This window comes from Notamacropus eugenii, chromosome 7 (genome assembly GCF_028372415.1).
Source record: "Notamacropus eugenii isolate mMacEug1 chromosome 7, mMacEug1.pri_v2, whole genome shotgun sequence".
NCBI classification, from domain to species: Eukaryota; Metazoa; Chordata; class Mammalia; order Diprotodontia; family Macropodidae; genus Notamacropus; species Notamacropus eugenii.
The window spans coordinates 56,439,249-56,456,342 of record NC_092878.1 but is presented as its reverse complement, the minus strand read 5'-3'; the positions used below and the strand labels follow the sequence as shown (position 1 = coordinate 56,456,342).

The window sequence follows — 17,094 nt, the reverse complement described above, 5'->3', positions numbered from 1 at the left end:
ACATGGGTGTGTGAAGAGCTGAGTGCAAAGAAATTTAAGAGAAGTATAAAGAAACACTTAAGATTCAGTAAGCATTTCTATTAAGTGCTTGATATATCAGGTACTGTGCTACAGATACAGAAATGAGATAGTTCCTCACCTCAAGTTTACATGCTAAGAAGACTAAAGAAAGACTAAAGAGGTCTAAGTATGTGCCAGTTTTAAGTAAAACAAAAGGAAATTCCTGATATCAACAAAGACAGAGAAAGACTGTTGAAAACAATGCAGGTTAGAAGTCTGAATTTATGTGGTCTAATATAAACTCTGTTTCATAAAAGTAAACAAGATTATCCTTTGTGCTGCATATGAAATTTTTAACAAATATATTAATTCAAATTAATTGTTGCTATCAACAGTCCTATATGACTTCCAGAAAATTATAGCTGTTTAGAATAAAGTTCAGTGTTTAATTATCTTCTGTAAGCAAATGTTTTACACCAATAAAAAATTTAGATCCACAAAAAATTCCATGATCAAGTTACCCTGTCAGCTTATTATCAGGATTGATGTTTGATGGAATATGCCTTTCCTTGACATTTTTGTAATAAATATTTAAATGTCATAGATGGTTAATCTATCATTGTGAGTAAAAAATCAGCTCCTAATACTGCCAAATGGGTAGAAAATTCTATGAGCTACTTAGTTACATGAGTTTCTTCTCTGAAGATCAATAAACTTTTTGAAGCACTTCTCAGTAGCTCTTTATTCTTTAAAATAAAAATGCACTGGAGAATGGAGTTTAGGATAGAGAGCAGGAAAATGAAAGGCACATGGACATTATACCACAAAAGTTCCCCACTTTTTCTAGCTGCATTGTTTGATTTTAAACTGAGCACCTGGTGAATGACTGTGCAATTTTACTTGATACTGGATATCTAACACATTGGCTTTTATTGAAATCTCTTTGAGAACAAAAGGAAATGTTTGTTCAATGGCAGTAGAAGCCAGGAAGGTTTTTCAGAAGCCAGTGGGTGTGTGCACTAGTCTTCCCTCCTCACATCCAAGCACCCCCAGGGTGCTTAGAAAATATTTGTTGGATGGATGAATGAAAGAAGCCCAGTGGTTTTATTTTAAACCTATTTTCTAAAAGGAGAAAAGTGACTCATTTTGATCATTTTGGGAGTTACTAAGGCCCAAGTTGATGAAAAAGTGAACCTAATAGACTATGAAAATGAAATTTATGTTTTCAGCCATTTCTGAGATTGAACAATCGAAGGAGAAAGGGAGTTGGGAATGATAAGAGAGTAAAGAAACATAGTGGGGATGGGGGAGGAGGAGGGGCATAAAATGTTAGATGTTCAACTTACCTTGTTATAGATATTTCCAATCTTCTAATAGATTTCAGTTGTGGATTACCTAAAAGGAAATTTTCTTTATTAAAAAAATGAAATGTTGGCCCTTATTAATGATTTCATAATAGAAATCCATGAAGTCATAGATTTCTTGGTTTAGATCAGTGATTGTCAATCCCAGGTTAAGGGTTTAGATACTCCAGTACTTGCACTTATCAAGTGTGACATGAACTTCTTAAATGCAAAAACAAAATTTACTTTAATTCATTTCAATTTTTAGAATATGCAGAAACTATAGTGTGCATAAATTTTCTATTGGGAATATTAAAAAACTAATATTAAATATGAAAAGTAGGATGTCAGACTTCAAAAAAAGGTTGAAAAAAATCAGTGACTTAGACTCAGGTTGTATATTGTGGTAATAGCTTTAGTAGAAAGAAAAGAGATCTGTGGAGCAGAAAATATGGAATTGGAATTCAAATCATAATCCATGACCCTGATTCTCACAGGAGAGGAATATAAAAAGCAATTTATACATTAAACCAGAATCAGGTGCTGTGACAGTGTATTACTAGTAGAATAAATGTGTAAATTATAAGAACGGAATCCTTAAATCTTAAATAAGAAATCTGACTTTTGTCAACTGTACTCGGAGTAAAGATTGCCAATAATGGATCACATTCTCCTTTAGAGACTGAATAAATATCATACTGAATCTTGCAGTGGGGCAGCTAGGTGGCACAGTGGATAGAATGTCAAGCCTGGAGTCAGGAAGACTCATTTTCACAAGTTCAAATCTAGTCTTAGATACTAGTTGTGCAATCAGGGGCAAGTCACTTAACCCCGTTTGCCTCAGTTTCCTCATGGATGAGGAATGAGCTGGAGAAGAAAATGGCAAAACAATCCAGTATCTTTGCCAAGAAAACCCCAAATGGGATCATAAAAAGTCAGACCTGATTAAAAACAACTGAAAAACAAAAGAATCTTGCAGCAAGCTAGGTATAACACCTCACTTAAAAAGCTCTGTGGGTCCTTTGATACTGGTTTATTGTATTCAGTCCTACCAATAAGAAAAATTACTAGTAAATTCCCAGGTAGAACAGATTACATATTCCAAGGACTATGAAAAAGTTTTAACCCCAGGTTTCAAAAAATGCAAACTCAGCATCATAGCTTCCTTTCAGATCTATGTTCTACATGTCAAAAGATATATTCCTAGTATCATCAATATTCCTTTCAAACCATATTTTGTGATTCTGTGATCCACCTTATGCTGTGTCTTTTTGGAGCTGTAATTATAGTAAAATGATCCTATGTAATATCACTCCAGGGTTTCAACATCATTTTCATCCAGTCAAGTTTCTATTAGCTGCCTACTCTGTGCCCAGGCACTGTGCTGTATGCTCAGGAAACAGATACAAAAAAGGAAACCACCCCTACCCCCAAGCAACTTGCCTTCTAACAGAATGGAGACAAATACAGAAACAATGAATGAAAAATATTACTGAGAATATTAACAAGTTATTTTTAAAACATAGTCTTTTGCCTTCTGGAAAAACACATGAAAAACAAGAGGCAGCTTTTAAGTGATGAACTGAGGCAGTGTGAATCATGGGAAGTGTGCCTAACAGGAATCCAGGTACCTGTCTTTCAGCCTTGGCTTTATCACCTACTTGTTGAGTGTGCTTTCAGCACATTAAAAAATCTGTATCTGTTTACGCATCTGTAAAAATAATACCTTCCTTGGCTACTGGTGAAAATGAAATGAAATATGTTATGTAAAAGTGCTTTGGGAATTAGAAAAGTATGTGCAAGTGTAGATTGTTCTGCTAAACACAGACAGTCTGATTCCAGGACATAAAAAGTGATGGCCCTATTTTAAGAGTCATTGAAACGCAAATGAGAGGGATAGTGTATACAACTTTACCAGTGAAAAATTAAAGATTTATCTCTACTAACCCACAAGGAGGCCAATTTTAAAATTCATTTGGGATCATAAAAAGAAGTAGTAAAAGTTAATTGCCAAAATGATAAGTACAAACCTACTTGACCCAGGAAGAAAAGAGCACAAAAAAGCAAACAATTTAAGCTTCCTTTCCCTTTCACAATCAGCTGTCATTAAGGAAAGGTACAAAGGCCTTCACCTACCCTAGTCCAGCTTGCTCTGCCAGTTATTAGAATCTGACAAGTACAAGCTATATTCCTTCCTCCAGCCACACCTTGGGTACCAAAGGCAGGGCTTTTTTATGAGCATGCTTTTTCTGCACAGCTGTAAACACTTTGTCCCTACAATTTGCTGAAGGTCTCTTTTCCATCTAGATCTTGAAGAGAGAATGGCCAGATCCCTGATTGCAGCCTTTTCCATATTAGTTTCCTGTGTTTCCAGCACTATCTTCCACAGAGACCAGACTTGGTTTGAAGGTGTCTTCTTGTCCTCGATGTGTCCCCTCAATGTTAGCATGGACACCATGTATGGTATCATGTTTGATGCAGGAAGCACTGGAACTCGAATTCATGTTTACACCTTTGTGCAGAAAATATCAGGTGAGTGTAGTTACTGTCTGCTGAAAGATTCTGTAAATCTAGATTGCCAATTGCTCTTGCCAGGAATTTAAATTAAGGTGTGAGTGAGACAATTAAATCTTATGGCTACTGCAGGATGATATCTTCATGGAATGTTTTTAGATTATAGCCCTATATCTAGTGATATTTCATTGTGATATTCAGAGGATGATAGCTGGACCATCTGAATCTGAAACATGTCCAGAAAGCACAGGTATAATCTGGTGGTCCCTTCATTGGAGGTGAGTTATACTCCAGGGTTCATAGCATGTAGGAGGAAATGCTTTGTCTTATAAAACTTAAGGATTTCTTCTGAGTAGTCACAGTATTACTGTACTACCATCCTTAGGCAAGTAGGTTATACTGTTACATTTGAAATGGGAGTCTAGTGCTTAAAGAGAAAGATAGAGGCTGGAGAAGCAATCTGAGGCAACAGCAGGTTAGAGGCAGCAGTGGGTCAAGATGATTATAAGAAGGGAGAATCTGAAAATAGGTGAGGTGAGATTATATGATGGTCCAAAAATTGAACTGAAGAAGGCATTAATTTCTTTTGGGATCAACCATCTCTCACCTATTTTGTGTTTTTACAGAACACCTTCCAACACTGGAAGGGGAAATCTTTGATTCAGTGAAACCAGGTCTTTCTGCCTTTGCAGATCAACCAAAGCAGGTAAGACCTTTTTCCTTGGATATATGGAGTCTGAATTCTTCCCAGCTTTACAACCACCACTCCTGCTTTAATATTTCCTGCTATTTATTGATGAGACTGGGTCCCACATATACTTGGTCTTCATTTCTCACTTAATCTGTTAGGACATTATTTTCCCATTGCAAATTCCATCGGATTTAGGCAGGATTTACATAAGAGGCTAGGGGGAAAACAGTCCCCAAAGTCAAAACTGCTTCCTATATTGCTACTGTTTGATATATTAAGATTAAAGTCATTGATTTAATATTAGTAGCTAAAATAGACATACTTATCAAAGACATAAAGACGTGTTTAAACACAGTTACCATGCAACCCAAAGTAAATGAAACTCAACTGAATCAACAAATGCTAGAGCTTGAAGAGCCCATGAAGACCAGCTTGTCCAGCTCTTTCATTTTATGAATGAGAAACTAAAAGCCAGAGAAGTGAAACCACTTGACAGACTCAGGGCAAGAATTCTGATCTCCTGAATGATTGCTCCCATCCAATATTAACTCATTGATCCCCCTGAACCATGGAAGGTAGGAAGGATGGGGCGAGGGGGGTGGTGTCAGGAAAACAGACAAGTTTCCATTGGCTATATTTTCATATTTAAAGGCAAGGACACACAAGTGTCAGGGTCTGCATTGAAATCAAGTATATCAAGGCAAGAGTTAAAGTTATAGTAGTAGAAATAAACATATCTAAATAGCCTCCAAATTCTATGTAAAGCAAAATCTAATACTAAAAATCTTTGAATTTAGAGAAGTCATATCTCAGATGACAAGCTTAGGGCAGAAGCATAGTTTGCATGGTTCAGTTGAAACAACACTGGACTCAGGTCTCCTCTACCATTTTTTTATCTCCATGACTTAACCTCTCTGTTCTGCAGAGGTTCTGTAAACAGAAGAATGGATTGAAAAAGATTTATTTCCTAGGTCTCTCCCTTTGTGGTTCTAAGTAAGAGGAGGCTACTTTTTCTAGTTCACTGTCATTAATAGGAAGTAGCCACAGTCAAAGGAGTGTATTTGAGAAAAATGTGTGGACCAGCAGTGTGCCAGAAAATTAAGAAGTATTGAAAGCCACCATGTCGGAAGTTATCTTAGCAGCAGATTCACGTTGTTGGTAATAATTACAAAAGTAATGATGATGATGGAGATTGGTTAAAGTATAGCACACTGGCAGAGTAGAGAAGTTATTCTTTTTTTGTGTTCTCCCTTTCAAAATGGTCCGAGTTCTACCTTTTCTTCTACTTCTTTACCCCATATTCTCAAACCAGAGCCACATTAGTGCCATTTTAGTGCCTAAAGAAGCCAATTTCAGCCAATTGATCTGCACATTCTATTGACTGAGTTTTTCTTTTGCAGGGTGCTGAGACTGTTCAAAGACTCTTAGAAATAGCCAAGGAATCAATCCCCCAAAGTCACTGGAGAAGGACCCCAGTGGTGTTAAAAGCTACCGCAGGACTTCGTCTCCTGCCTGATCACAAAGCCCAGGCTCTGCTCTTTGAAGTAATTTCTGAAACTTTTTTCTCTTGAGCAATTGTTTTCCCTCCCTGTTAATGTTTTCTTTATTGTTTTTCAGTCTTTTAAAGTGAAGTTGTTGCTCTGTTCTTTGCAAACAATCTTGACAACCTTTCCATTGTCCAATTCTGTAATTGTTAATATTAATACTTCAGGAATCTAAATTTGTTTCTGTGAGTATTTACTCCTCCAGTGATACGATTGCAATACCCCTATAGACTAGTCAATGATCTAGCCTCTAAACAGTACAGTTTGTCTCATGAAATGGTCTTTTTTTTTCACCCAAAGAGATGGTATTGGTTTATTTAGGTCTTTGTAGGGAGAATAAGTCTCATTAAATTGAAAAAATAAAGGGGGTAGTTTTCTGAGCCCATTAATAATACACATAATAAGGGGGTTGATTTAACTGGTTCAGGAAATGCAAATTTCTGTCCTCCTAGGTAGAGGAGATCTTCAAAAAATCACCTTTCCTGGTCCCAGAAGACAGTGTTAGCATCATGGATGGATCCTATGAAGGTGTGAAGTGTGGGTGCATATTCTAGGAAAAGAGAGACAGGAATAGGGAAAAGAATATGATTGGAAAGAAGCATAATAGGGATTGATTTAATAGAAGAGGAAATTAGTTTGTTGGAAAAACTTGAAGAAAAAATGGAATATAGGGAAGGGGAAATTGGGGACAGTGGGAAGTGAAGTATGTAGTTAGGAAAGTAACAGAAAGCAATGATGGGGAAAAGGAGAAAATAAAATGAATTCCTAGATTCTAATCATTTTGTTTTGTTTTAGGAATATTAGCCTGGGTTACTGTGAATTTTCTAACAGGTAATAAATTCCACAATTCACCTTAAGAATCCAACTGGTTCCCCACCTTGGTTCCCACCAATCTGGTAGCAGGTTAAAACTATTTCCTTTGTCTCATCTGTATTTGCAGTTCACAGATATGTATCCTCCTTGTGTCAGTGAAGGTTTTGACAAGAAACCTCTTTTTTCCCTATGCTTAATTACTGCTTTCTGTCTCCATCACATACTAAAATATAGATTATTTTTCCATCATTGCTTCCAAGGTTCCATGCTTTCTTCTGAAATCAAGAGAGCAGGTTTTAGTACCAGGAAGAGAAAGTTCATTAGTTAATTAACCATACAAGTACTTGTCAGGTAGAGAAAGCAGTATGGAAGATGCAAGCAGTTTTAGGGGTCAGCTGAGATCAGTTGTTCAGAGTAAGTTGTCATCTCCAGGTCAACTGCATGGTCAAAACCCAAAGACCCTTGGGACTCTGGACTTGGGAGGTGCTTCCACTCAAATCACATTCCTGCCCCAATTTAAGGTGAGTAGTTTTTATTATGGCTCTTTTTTATTAATACCATGTATAGATTTGCTTTGGGACCAAGTAGGTAAAGGCCCATTCTTAGCAGCTTAACTTTCAGGTATCCCTAAATCGAAAGAATGTGAATCCCTAGAGCAACTAATTGAGTTAGACCTAGCTGCTGGATAAGCTCACCATAATCACAATCCCTCTTCAGGACAGTTAGCTGCTCTGGTCCCTTCATCATAGGATACATAGTTTTAGCCTGTTGCTGCCATCTGATTGGAGGGTGAAAGTTAGTGACCCTTCTTAGTCAATACTGAACAATGATTTTTTTTCACTTTTTTGATTTATAGAAAACCCTGGAACAAACCCCCAGTGACTATCTCACATCCTTTGAGATGTTCAACAGCACGTATGAGCTCTACACACATAGGTGAAGAAGGTGACAGGGTAGAATAGTTATATGTATCTCACATCTGTATGAATGACCTTAAATTTTCTAATGCTTTCATATCTCTTATTTCATTTGATCAGCTTCAAGAATGTGTTGGTGGGTTTTTTTTTCTTTATTCATTCCCTCCTTGCTGTGTATTGTGAGGTCTTTATACAGCCTATGAGCTGTAATTCAAGATGCTTCTTAGCAAAACGAGAGAGGGTCAAAGAGGATGACTGTTACTTGTCCTCATGAATGAAAAACAGTTTGTTTATCTAGAAAGAAATAAAGATTTTAGAGAATGATCTTTTCAGCATTTACAGCCCTCTAGTATGAGCTGGCCATCCATTAAGGCATTCAACTTGGTTAAGAAACTGGAATTAGATACATAGTAAGGTAAGAACTAAAGTGATAAAAAAAAAAAATTCTGAGTCATAAATGAGATATGAAGAATCATTATCATCTTTTGACTGGCATGTGAATGGTATTTTTTAAGAGAAGAAAGAAAAGTTCTTGCTATATATCCCTAAATACGAATCATGCAGGAACTCTCATCTTATGTCTCAAAGACTGTCCAGAAATGATTAATCGGCCACAGAAACTGAACTTCTCTCTTCTTCCAAAAGGAAGGAGCCAGAAAATATGTTGACAGGGAAGAGTACCATCATTCTCCTTGTTGTATAGTTTGAGGGAAAACATAGAGACAAGACAATACAGAGAAGAAATTGCCAACTTTTGTTTTCCTTTCTTTGGCAGTTACTTAGGATTTGGACTAAAAGCTGCTAGACTTGCAACCTTGGGAGCCCTGGACATGGAAGGTTTGATTTGATCCTGTTGTTGTGTTGGGGGTGGTTAGAATAACACATATGTTTCAATTACTTGATATTGGTCCTCCCCCATCTTGGCAATCATCTCTCCCAAATGGATAATGTTGGGTTGGCATTGGGAAGTATATGCGGAATACACCATATACTATTGCCCTAACTAATGCTGTTTCACAGTAGTCATTAATATAATCAAACCCAGTTATAATGTTTTAAAGTCCCAGTTTAATATTGTTTGACTAATTGCCCAAGAAGAAAATTAGATAAGTGGTAAATATACAACATGGCTTTGCCTAATATCGTGGTTTGATAGAAATAATTAACAACAAATAGGTGGGGTTTTATTACATATGCATAGTAAAACTAGGGACTGGTTTGTGATGAAAAATAATCATGAATACAGGTAGAAAGTTGGAGAAAGAGCGGTGCTTTGTATATGGGATTCAACAAGGTTTTTAGAAGGGAAAGAATAAGCATTTATAGAGCACCTACTATGTCCCAGACACCTTAAGTGTTTTACAATTATTATCTCATTTGATTCTCACAACACCCTGTGTGAGGTAGGTGTTGTTATTATCCCCATTTTGCAGTTGAGGAAACAGAAGCAGATTGAGGTTAAGTGAGCTGTTCAGGGTCACATTGTTGTTTGTCATTATGCTCCAAAAGGACCAAAATGACATCACAATGTGGAGGTCAATGTACAGTGTGTCCAGCTGTGGCTGATGATACTAATACAAGCTCAGAAGGCTCTACCACAGGTTGGACACAAATTCGATGCTGGCATAAATTGGATTTAAGTGAGGCAGAGTTGCATGAAATCCATCAGCCCCAGGGCCACATAGTTAATAAGTATCAGAGGCGATATTTGAACACGAATCTTCTTGCCTCCAGTCCCTGTGTTCTACCCACTGTACCACCAGTTGCCACAGTCCTTTGTTAATTTAACTGAGAAATGCTTAGTTCCCTTAGAGAGTCTTGAAGAATTCAGCCATACTAAATCTGATTCTCTTGAAATGGGACTTCTCTTGCAACCATTTTTTTGTTCAATTTAATGTCATTCACCTTCCCACCTTTTCCGGTATTGTCTCACTCCTAATTCCTATGGTTTCCTTTTAGCTGTTGATGGACAGACATTCCGAAGTTCCTGTCTACCCAAGTGGTTGGAGGCAGAATGGGATTTTGGGGGAGTGAAATATCATTATGGTGGCAGACGGGAAGGTGAGCATGGCTTTTGTGTTAGGCTGAAATGACGTTTATTCCAGAAGCCCTCTAGGACTTACTTTCCTATAAGATCCAGTCTCTGATCCTATAGAAAGACATGTTAAACTGCAGGACCTCACTGTAGACATGTTTTGGTTTCTCTCTTGGTGTGCCCAATTTGTGGCCCCAGTGAATGAAGCTATTGCCATTCTATGGCCCATTCTATTTCCAGGGCCAAGTGTTGTAAATTTCTCAGAGATAGTGTGCAAGGTCTCTGTACTCAGCAAAATGAAATCTTACTGTTACCCCCAGAGCAATTAGTGCTGAACTACATAAATTGTGGTCACATGTCAGATTGAAAGTGTAGGAAGGATGATTCATAGTAAGCATTTTCTCAGAGCTGGGGCTTAGAGTTAATTGAATACTTGGAACAAGCAACAGTCAAGTCCTTGGTTCCAAAATTCACTGGGAAATACTCTGAGTACTTAAGCATAAATACTATGAAATATAGTTCTAGAAACAACAGTTGTAATTTAGCTGTGTCTGTTCCACATTTCTGGATGATGGAACAAGGACGTAGCATAAAGAACCTTTCTTTGGAAGGCAGCTGCAAAATCCCTTTGTACTTTCTTACCTTACACTCTGCTGTGACAAAATGGGACTATTTACTGTTCTCCCAAACATAACCCACACTTTATTGCCTATTCATCTTTGCTATTACCTTTCCCTTTGGCATTTCTTCCACCTAATTAACCTCTAAGGCCAAGTTCAAATGCTACCACCTTCTGGAAGCCTTTTCTGGTTCCTCCTCCATCATCCCTGCCTTAAAGTACTTTCCTATTCTGCACTGTAGTTATTTGTATATGTCTATTCCTCCTTACTGGATTATAAACTCCCTGAGAGAAGGAACTATCTTATTCATCTTCTTATCCTCGGAATCTCCAAGCACATTGCCTTGTACACAGACACTGAATACACTAATGGATGTTGAATTGGTTTTTGACTGTCTTCTTTTCTTTTATCCTCCATCTCCTTCCCTTGACTGCTTCCTCTCCATCAGCTTCTACAGATCTCTTTACACTAATGCCCCTTCTTCATCATCTCTCTAAGCTTACTCCTGTGTATCTTTATCCTGGCAGGGGAAACAGGGTTTGAGGCCTGCTATGCTGAAGTGCTTCGAGTGGTTCAAGGAAAACTTCACCAGCCAGATGAGATCCGCAAAAGCTCCTTCTATGCCTTTTCTTATTATTATGATAGAGCTGTTGACACAGACATGATTGGTAAGTCCACTCAGAATATCAGAGAGAAGATTATGGAGAGGCAAGGAGAAAGAGAGAGAAATTCTTCCCAATGTTTTGGTCAGAGTATGCACGTTTAATTTTTCTCATGCTGATCATTTGACTAGACATGGGAGCATGATCTGAAGAACTTCAGGAGCCTCACAGGAGCCTACACTGATGATATATGAAGTTTCTTTGTTCTCAATTACATTTCTCTTCCATTTCAGATTATGAAAAGGGTGGCATTTTAAAAGTGAAAGACTTTGAGAAAAAAGCCAGGGAAGGTAAGTGTCATCATAAGACACCTTAAACAAATCTTAGAGAAAAGACAAAGCCAGTTCCCAAATATTAATTTCAGCTCTATTTTCCTCCAAGACTGATTTCTTCTTTGTATATGTTTTTTCAAATGTTTATAAGATATTTATAAATTGCAATGAAATCTAGGGAAACATGATTGTGCGAAAGAAAAACAGTTTTAGTTATCTGAGCTGCCTTGAGCAAATTACTTAACCTCCTTCCTTCATGTGTCACAGGGAGGGGACCAAGCTGGATATTGACAAGGTCCCTTCTAGCTCCAAAATGTTGGACCTACAATCTACTAAAAAAAACTCTTAATACTTCTTGTGAGGAATGTCAGTGTTGTTATTAAGCACTATGCTTGATACTAAACATAGAACTTGTCATGCCAGGGTCCTTCTTAACAGCTGAAAATACCCATGCTCTTTTCAAATGGTTCCAAAATAGAACCTTTAAGAACTTACTTGGTTATTTCCTCCAGAGGTCAGCCAACATTAGTAACAAGTGAGGAACTTAGAACTAAATCTCCAGAATGCATCTTTGGGCCTGGGGATGGTATTTAGCAATCAAGCTAGGATCCATAGTGGATAGGATGTAAAGGTGTAATTAACAGCTGATAGTCCTGGTTCACTGAGATGTTACAGGTTTGCTCAGTCAATCAGAATAGAATTCTAGCTGAGCAGGAAGAGACTCCAGCTTCAGTGAATTTTGATTTTATATGTGAGGGGAAAGGGGGAAGATTGGGGGAGAAGGGTGACCATTTGAATGCGGGTTTTATGGAATATGTAGAACTTCCATCTTTGCTTTAATTTCAGTGAAATATTAAGAAGTTTAATTAAGAGTACTTTCCCTAATGCAATAAAAATGTACCCTTGCAGTGTTAGAACTTAATTTCTCATTAACTAGTCAAGTAATATTAATAGCCACCTTTTTCTTGCTAGTGTGTGATAACTTGGAAAATTTTACCTCGGGCAGTCCATTCCTGTGTATGGATCTCAGTTACATAACAGCCTTATTAAAGGAAGGCTTTGGGTTCATGGACAGCACTATCTTACAGGTGAGACAATGCAATAAACCCTTCAGACCAGCTCCCCAGATGGTGAAGGACTAAGAGAGAAGTAGGGAGCCAAAAACCTTTCTGGTAGTCCATGCTGGCCATAGGTAAACTGTGCAGCAGGTTAAAGTTCTTCCATGTTTTCAGTCTCCCCTTTGCTTCCCACCTTTCCTTCCATGAATGCCCTGCCCCCAATTGCCAACTCACTAATAGTGCCATATCTATTGTGTCAAGGAATAAAGTTAATATAATTATTCATACTAAAGTGCTAGGGACTTAATGTATTTCCCTTTAAGAAACTAGTTGCATGTGATAACACTTGACACAAGGAAATTTAATACTTAAATTAACATAATTTCTTTAATGGTGAAATTTCAGGTATCTGTAAGAAACAAAACAGCTTCTAAGGATAGAGAGACAGTGGCCATTTGTTCTGGCTTTCAGCATACTATATATAATTCAACTGGATTTCATTAACTGAGAATTAGCACTTAAGAGTTAAATTTACCAATTGAAAATGGGGGAAAAATACTTGGATTTCTTTTTCTTCTTTCCACAGCTCACAAAGAAAGTGAATAACATAGAGACTGGCTGGGCCCTGGGTGCTACCTTTCATTTACTACAGTCTCTAGACCTTTCTCACTGAGGCCCAGTACTTCCTACAGAGACTAGAAATGCCAATCAGTGACCTTTGCAGAAGGAGGAGTGATGGCCTATTCACATTGCTGAATGAATCTAGAATACCATGGACCAAAGCCAAACAGCCAGTTCCATGAGGAGCTAGAGAAATTAGTAGATGGGATTTGACCTAGATCCTTATGATTTCTGTTTAATTAATTATACACATTTAATGTGAGCTGTCACCTGACCTCTCTGAATGTTTGGAGCCATTACCAGAGTCTTAAGCATTTGAGCCTCTTTCTGTGTTGTGAAAAGCCACATCAGCTAAAAAGGGTAGATTAGGAATTTTACTCTTGGGTTGGGATCCCAGGAACAAACCCTGTAAGAGTCAACTCTGCATCCCCAACAGTCTTCAGAATCAAATTCTGGACAATTGTGTGGGACCAAAGAAAACTAAAAGAAAAACCAACCTTTGGAATTCTCATCTTTTTTGAAAAGCTCCAATTTTTCTGTATGTTAAAATGATTTATTTATAATCCCATAACATGTTCAACAATTGGGGTGGTTTTTTTTTGTTTTTGCTTGGGGAGGAGGGGGTGGAACCTTAGGCCTTTAAAAAATAATCTTGTTACCATCATATCTGAAATCATGTATAATCCTGCCCATTATAACTGTGATTAGTAACCTCTATCCAAGCAGAGTGTCTTTGGGTTGGCCTATCTAAATCTTAGTGAGGAGAATAGAGAATTCCTGTGATAAAACAGTCTCATGGGCAATCTCATGATTTTCTCTAATATGTGCAAAGTGCAATATTTAGGAACACAAAAATTGTCTTCCCTCTGGCTGAGCCCATCCACCTGATTATTCACGGATGTTAGTTGTTCATTCCAAAGAAAAGCTTAACGGTGCACCAAGGATAGATTCTTCTTTTGTAAGCTAGGGTACTTTCTAATGGGTCTATTTGGAACATCCAACCCAATATTTTGTTGCCAACAAGCAGTCTTAAGGGGCATGCTGTCAATTGTCTTCCTTAAAGTTAATCTTAAGGATTAGAGATGCTCCAGTTTCTCTTGGTAAGCATTTATGACTTATGATGCACACATTGGAGCAAACCTTTTTAAAAATCTTTATTTTCTATCTGGGGTAGGTAATGAGTCTCATAATACTGTCTCAGCTCAAAAATTCCATGATTCCATGTTTGTTACCTAAATTTACCTCACAAAAGTTTTAAAAGATAGCACCCTATCCTAGTATTTCCATATATGGTGAACAAGCTTGTGTATTCACCTCATCCACAGCATTTAATGTTTTTATAGATTTTAATCGTCTTCTCCCAGTCTTTTAGTCTTTCATGACACATTTTGATTCTCTCTCTAGTTCTTCTATAGTTTTACCAGGTCTTTCTTGAGGTGGCAGCCAGAACTGACTATAGTGTTACCAGGAGGGACATTCTAATGTTAGGATAGGACAAAGAGTCTATTGTTTTATTTTCAGTACCTTTTTGAATGATTCTCAACATTGTTTGCCTTGTTGGCTACAGCAACACATTGGGGTCAGCACTTTCAGGGACCAATCTTTATGGTCTCCCAAGTCATCACAGCCCACTTATGGGTAGTGATCTAACTGCTAAGATGTCTTAATTTTTTGTGTTTGAACTGTTTATCCAAAAGTGCATTACCTTACACTTGTTCACATTAAAACGTATCAGTTACATCTCTGTCCACTAATGTCTTCATGTATAATAACAGCTAACTTTTTGAGGTTTGCAAACTTCTTCCCATGTATTATCTCATTTGATCTGTAGTTGCTTCCGATCTAAAAGAGCTTTTCTTCTGCAGACTTTGGGATTACACTGTGTACACTTCTCTGAATCACTTATAAAGATGCTAAAACCAATACTATCACTAATCCTAGTTCCTCCCGTTTCCCCATTTCTTCATTAAGAAAAGTGCCCATTTTCTCTCTCTAATCCAATTTTCAAGTCAGAAAATCATTCCTAAATCCTAGAATGATTTTGACATGGAGCTTTGTCTAAGTCCTTTTGAAAGATGACCCAAATCCATTGGTTCCCCTTCATGCCTTGTACTTGATGTACCTTTAAAGAAGTTTTGTTGTTCATTCAGTCATGTCTGACTCTTCATGACCTTGTGAACCATATTCTTCAAGAAGTTTTCTTGGCAAAGATACTGGAGTGGTTTGTCATTTCCTTGTCCAGTGGATTAAGGCAAGCAGGGGTTAAGTGACTTGCTGAAGGTTACACAGATAGTATGTGCCTGAGGTTGGATTTGAACTCAGGAGTTCTTGACTCCAGGCCCAGCACTCTCTCTACTAAGCCATTTAGCTGCCATTGAGGGGGATAAATAAGCAAATAAAGGGAAACCCATGGGTACAATCTGTTAATCATATTTAGCATGACTTCTTTCTTTCTGCAGAAACCAAGTTACTTCTCCCTTCAATTCATTCTGTTTAGTGATCAATCTTTTAAAAGTCTACCAACTTGGCCAGGGTAGAAGTGAGACTCGCTGATCTTCCTTATGTTCTCTGTGACGTGTAACAAACAGGTCACACTTTTAATCATCCATTACAATGGCAGAAGTCACCTGTAACAACAGATTATGCATTCTGGCCAGCAATTCCTTCGTGTTCATTCTTGAGTTTTCAAAATTCCGAATGACGCCACCACATCCCAATGCTTCATACTGACATTGATTTTGTCATTCGTAAAACATGCTGGGCTATGGAATCTAGTAACTTCAACCTATTCATTTCAGAGGGGAATTTAGGGAATTTAGTAATTTGCCTAATAGCCTCAAAAAATTCAACCAGTCTTTCATCCGTCCTCACTCATTTAATAAGCATTTATCATACACCTATTGTGTACTGCTGATGTAATGCATCAAGGAAGGTGCTAAGGCAAATATAAAGGCAAGACAGTCTCTACCCTTACAGAGCTTATATATGGTAGGGGTGATAAGATGTATATTAAAATAAATATAATGCAAATGAGAACAAAATGAGTTTAGTGTGGAGATAAAAATCTTTTATTTTCTCTTAAAATCTTTTAATCAGACTGTTTTACTATAACAGGCATGATGACTGACTGAGAGACAAAAATATGGTACTCTAACAAGGGCAACTTAGTCTCAAAGTTGTAGATACTATCGTTAGGTTTCAAAATGTTTTTATTTGAGTCTCTGTTTTGGTTGCCCCAAATCATCACCATCTTTGTGCCAGTCTTTAAATCAACCATTTAAGTGTCTTCAGTCTAGTAAAGGCTTGGTAGAAAAGTTTTCTAATTCTAAGGAATTAGGGATACTAATTGGGCCTTGCTTTAAAGGCTTTTATCAGTTGTCTCCATATAAATTCCTTAGTGATTTTAACCCTTGTCTTGAGATGTAAGCCAGGGTGGAAGTAGTTGCCTAAGCCTAGAGCTACAAAAGATGCATTTTTTTCATTCTTGCTATTCTCAAGAGTTTAATCTCAGGAGTTTTGGACTATAATACTTGTACATGAGATGCTGAGGGAGTGTTGTATGTCAACATGAGTGTAATTTTTGCTGCTAATCATAACTCCCTTCTGACCTGTTCCAAGAGGTCCTCAAACCTGTGCAATGAGATTATTTATTATTTTGATGTGGTTTCCTAGAGAGGGAACCATAATAAAGCTGTAATCTGATGTGAGGTGATAACTGACATTAACAAGAACTGAGTTCGGTGCAACCATAGCAAAATTTAAAGTAATTTATATTTAATTTTAATGTTAATTTTCAGATTCCTAATTTTATTAAAAATGTCAACTGGATGTTTGCAGTTCTCAACTCAAGCTGAAATATGGTGTGAAAAACAGAAATACTGCCCTTACCTAATGGTTATCAGAAAAACAAAGTTACTTGGGCAGCCATGTGGTGTTTATTTTAATAATAAAAGGCTATTTTCCACCAGTCTTCATTTGATTTTGATGTTTTTTTTTCTTCTACT

The 17,094-nt window shown here is 37.3% G+C and overlaps 1 protein-coding gene across 3 annotated transcripts in view; it reads left to right on the top strand.

Annotated features, from left to right (window-relative positions):
* The window catches only part of ENTPD5 (ectonucleoside triphosphate diphosphohydrolase 5 (inactive)), a 42,325-nt gene extending 25,265 nt beyond the window's left edge, over positions 1-17,060 (top strand). For 2 of the 3 annotated variants that reach the window (XM_072624894.1, XM_072624893.1), the window contains exons 2-14: positions 3,651-3,875; positions 4,484-4,563; positions 5,949-6,092; positions 6,545-6,620; positions 6,888-6,923; positions 7,338-7,426; positions 7,762-7,841; positions 8,598-8,659; positions 9,782-9,883; positions 11,005-11,145; positions 11,373-11,429; positions 12,384-12,499; positions 13,056-17,060. In XM_072624894.1, coding sequence (XP_072480995.1) covers positions 3,665-3,875; positions 4,484-4,563; positions 5,949-6,092; positions 6,545-6,620; positions 6,888-6,923; positions 7,338-7,426; positions 7,762-7,841; positions 8,598-8,659; positions 9,782-9,883; positions 11,005-11,145; positions 11,373-11,429; positions 12,384-12,499; positions 13,056-13,142 — 1,281 coding nt within the window. In that variant the 5' untranslated portion in view covers positions 3,651-3,664 and the 3' untranslated portion in view covers positions 13,143-17,060. Of the gene's footprint in view, positions 1-2,869; positions 2,971-3,650; positions 3,876-4,483; positions 4,564-5,948; positions 6,093-6,544; positions 6,621-6,887; positions 6,924-7,337; positions 7,427-7,761; positions 7,842-8,597; positions 8,660-9,781; positions 9,884-11,004; positions 11,146-11,372; positions 11,430-12,383; positions 12,500-13,055 lie in introns of those variants that run through there. The other variant, XM_072624892.1, reaches the window with a different exon arrangement.
* The last annotated feature ends 34 nt before the right edge of the window (positions 17,061-17,094 follow it).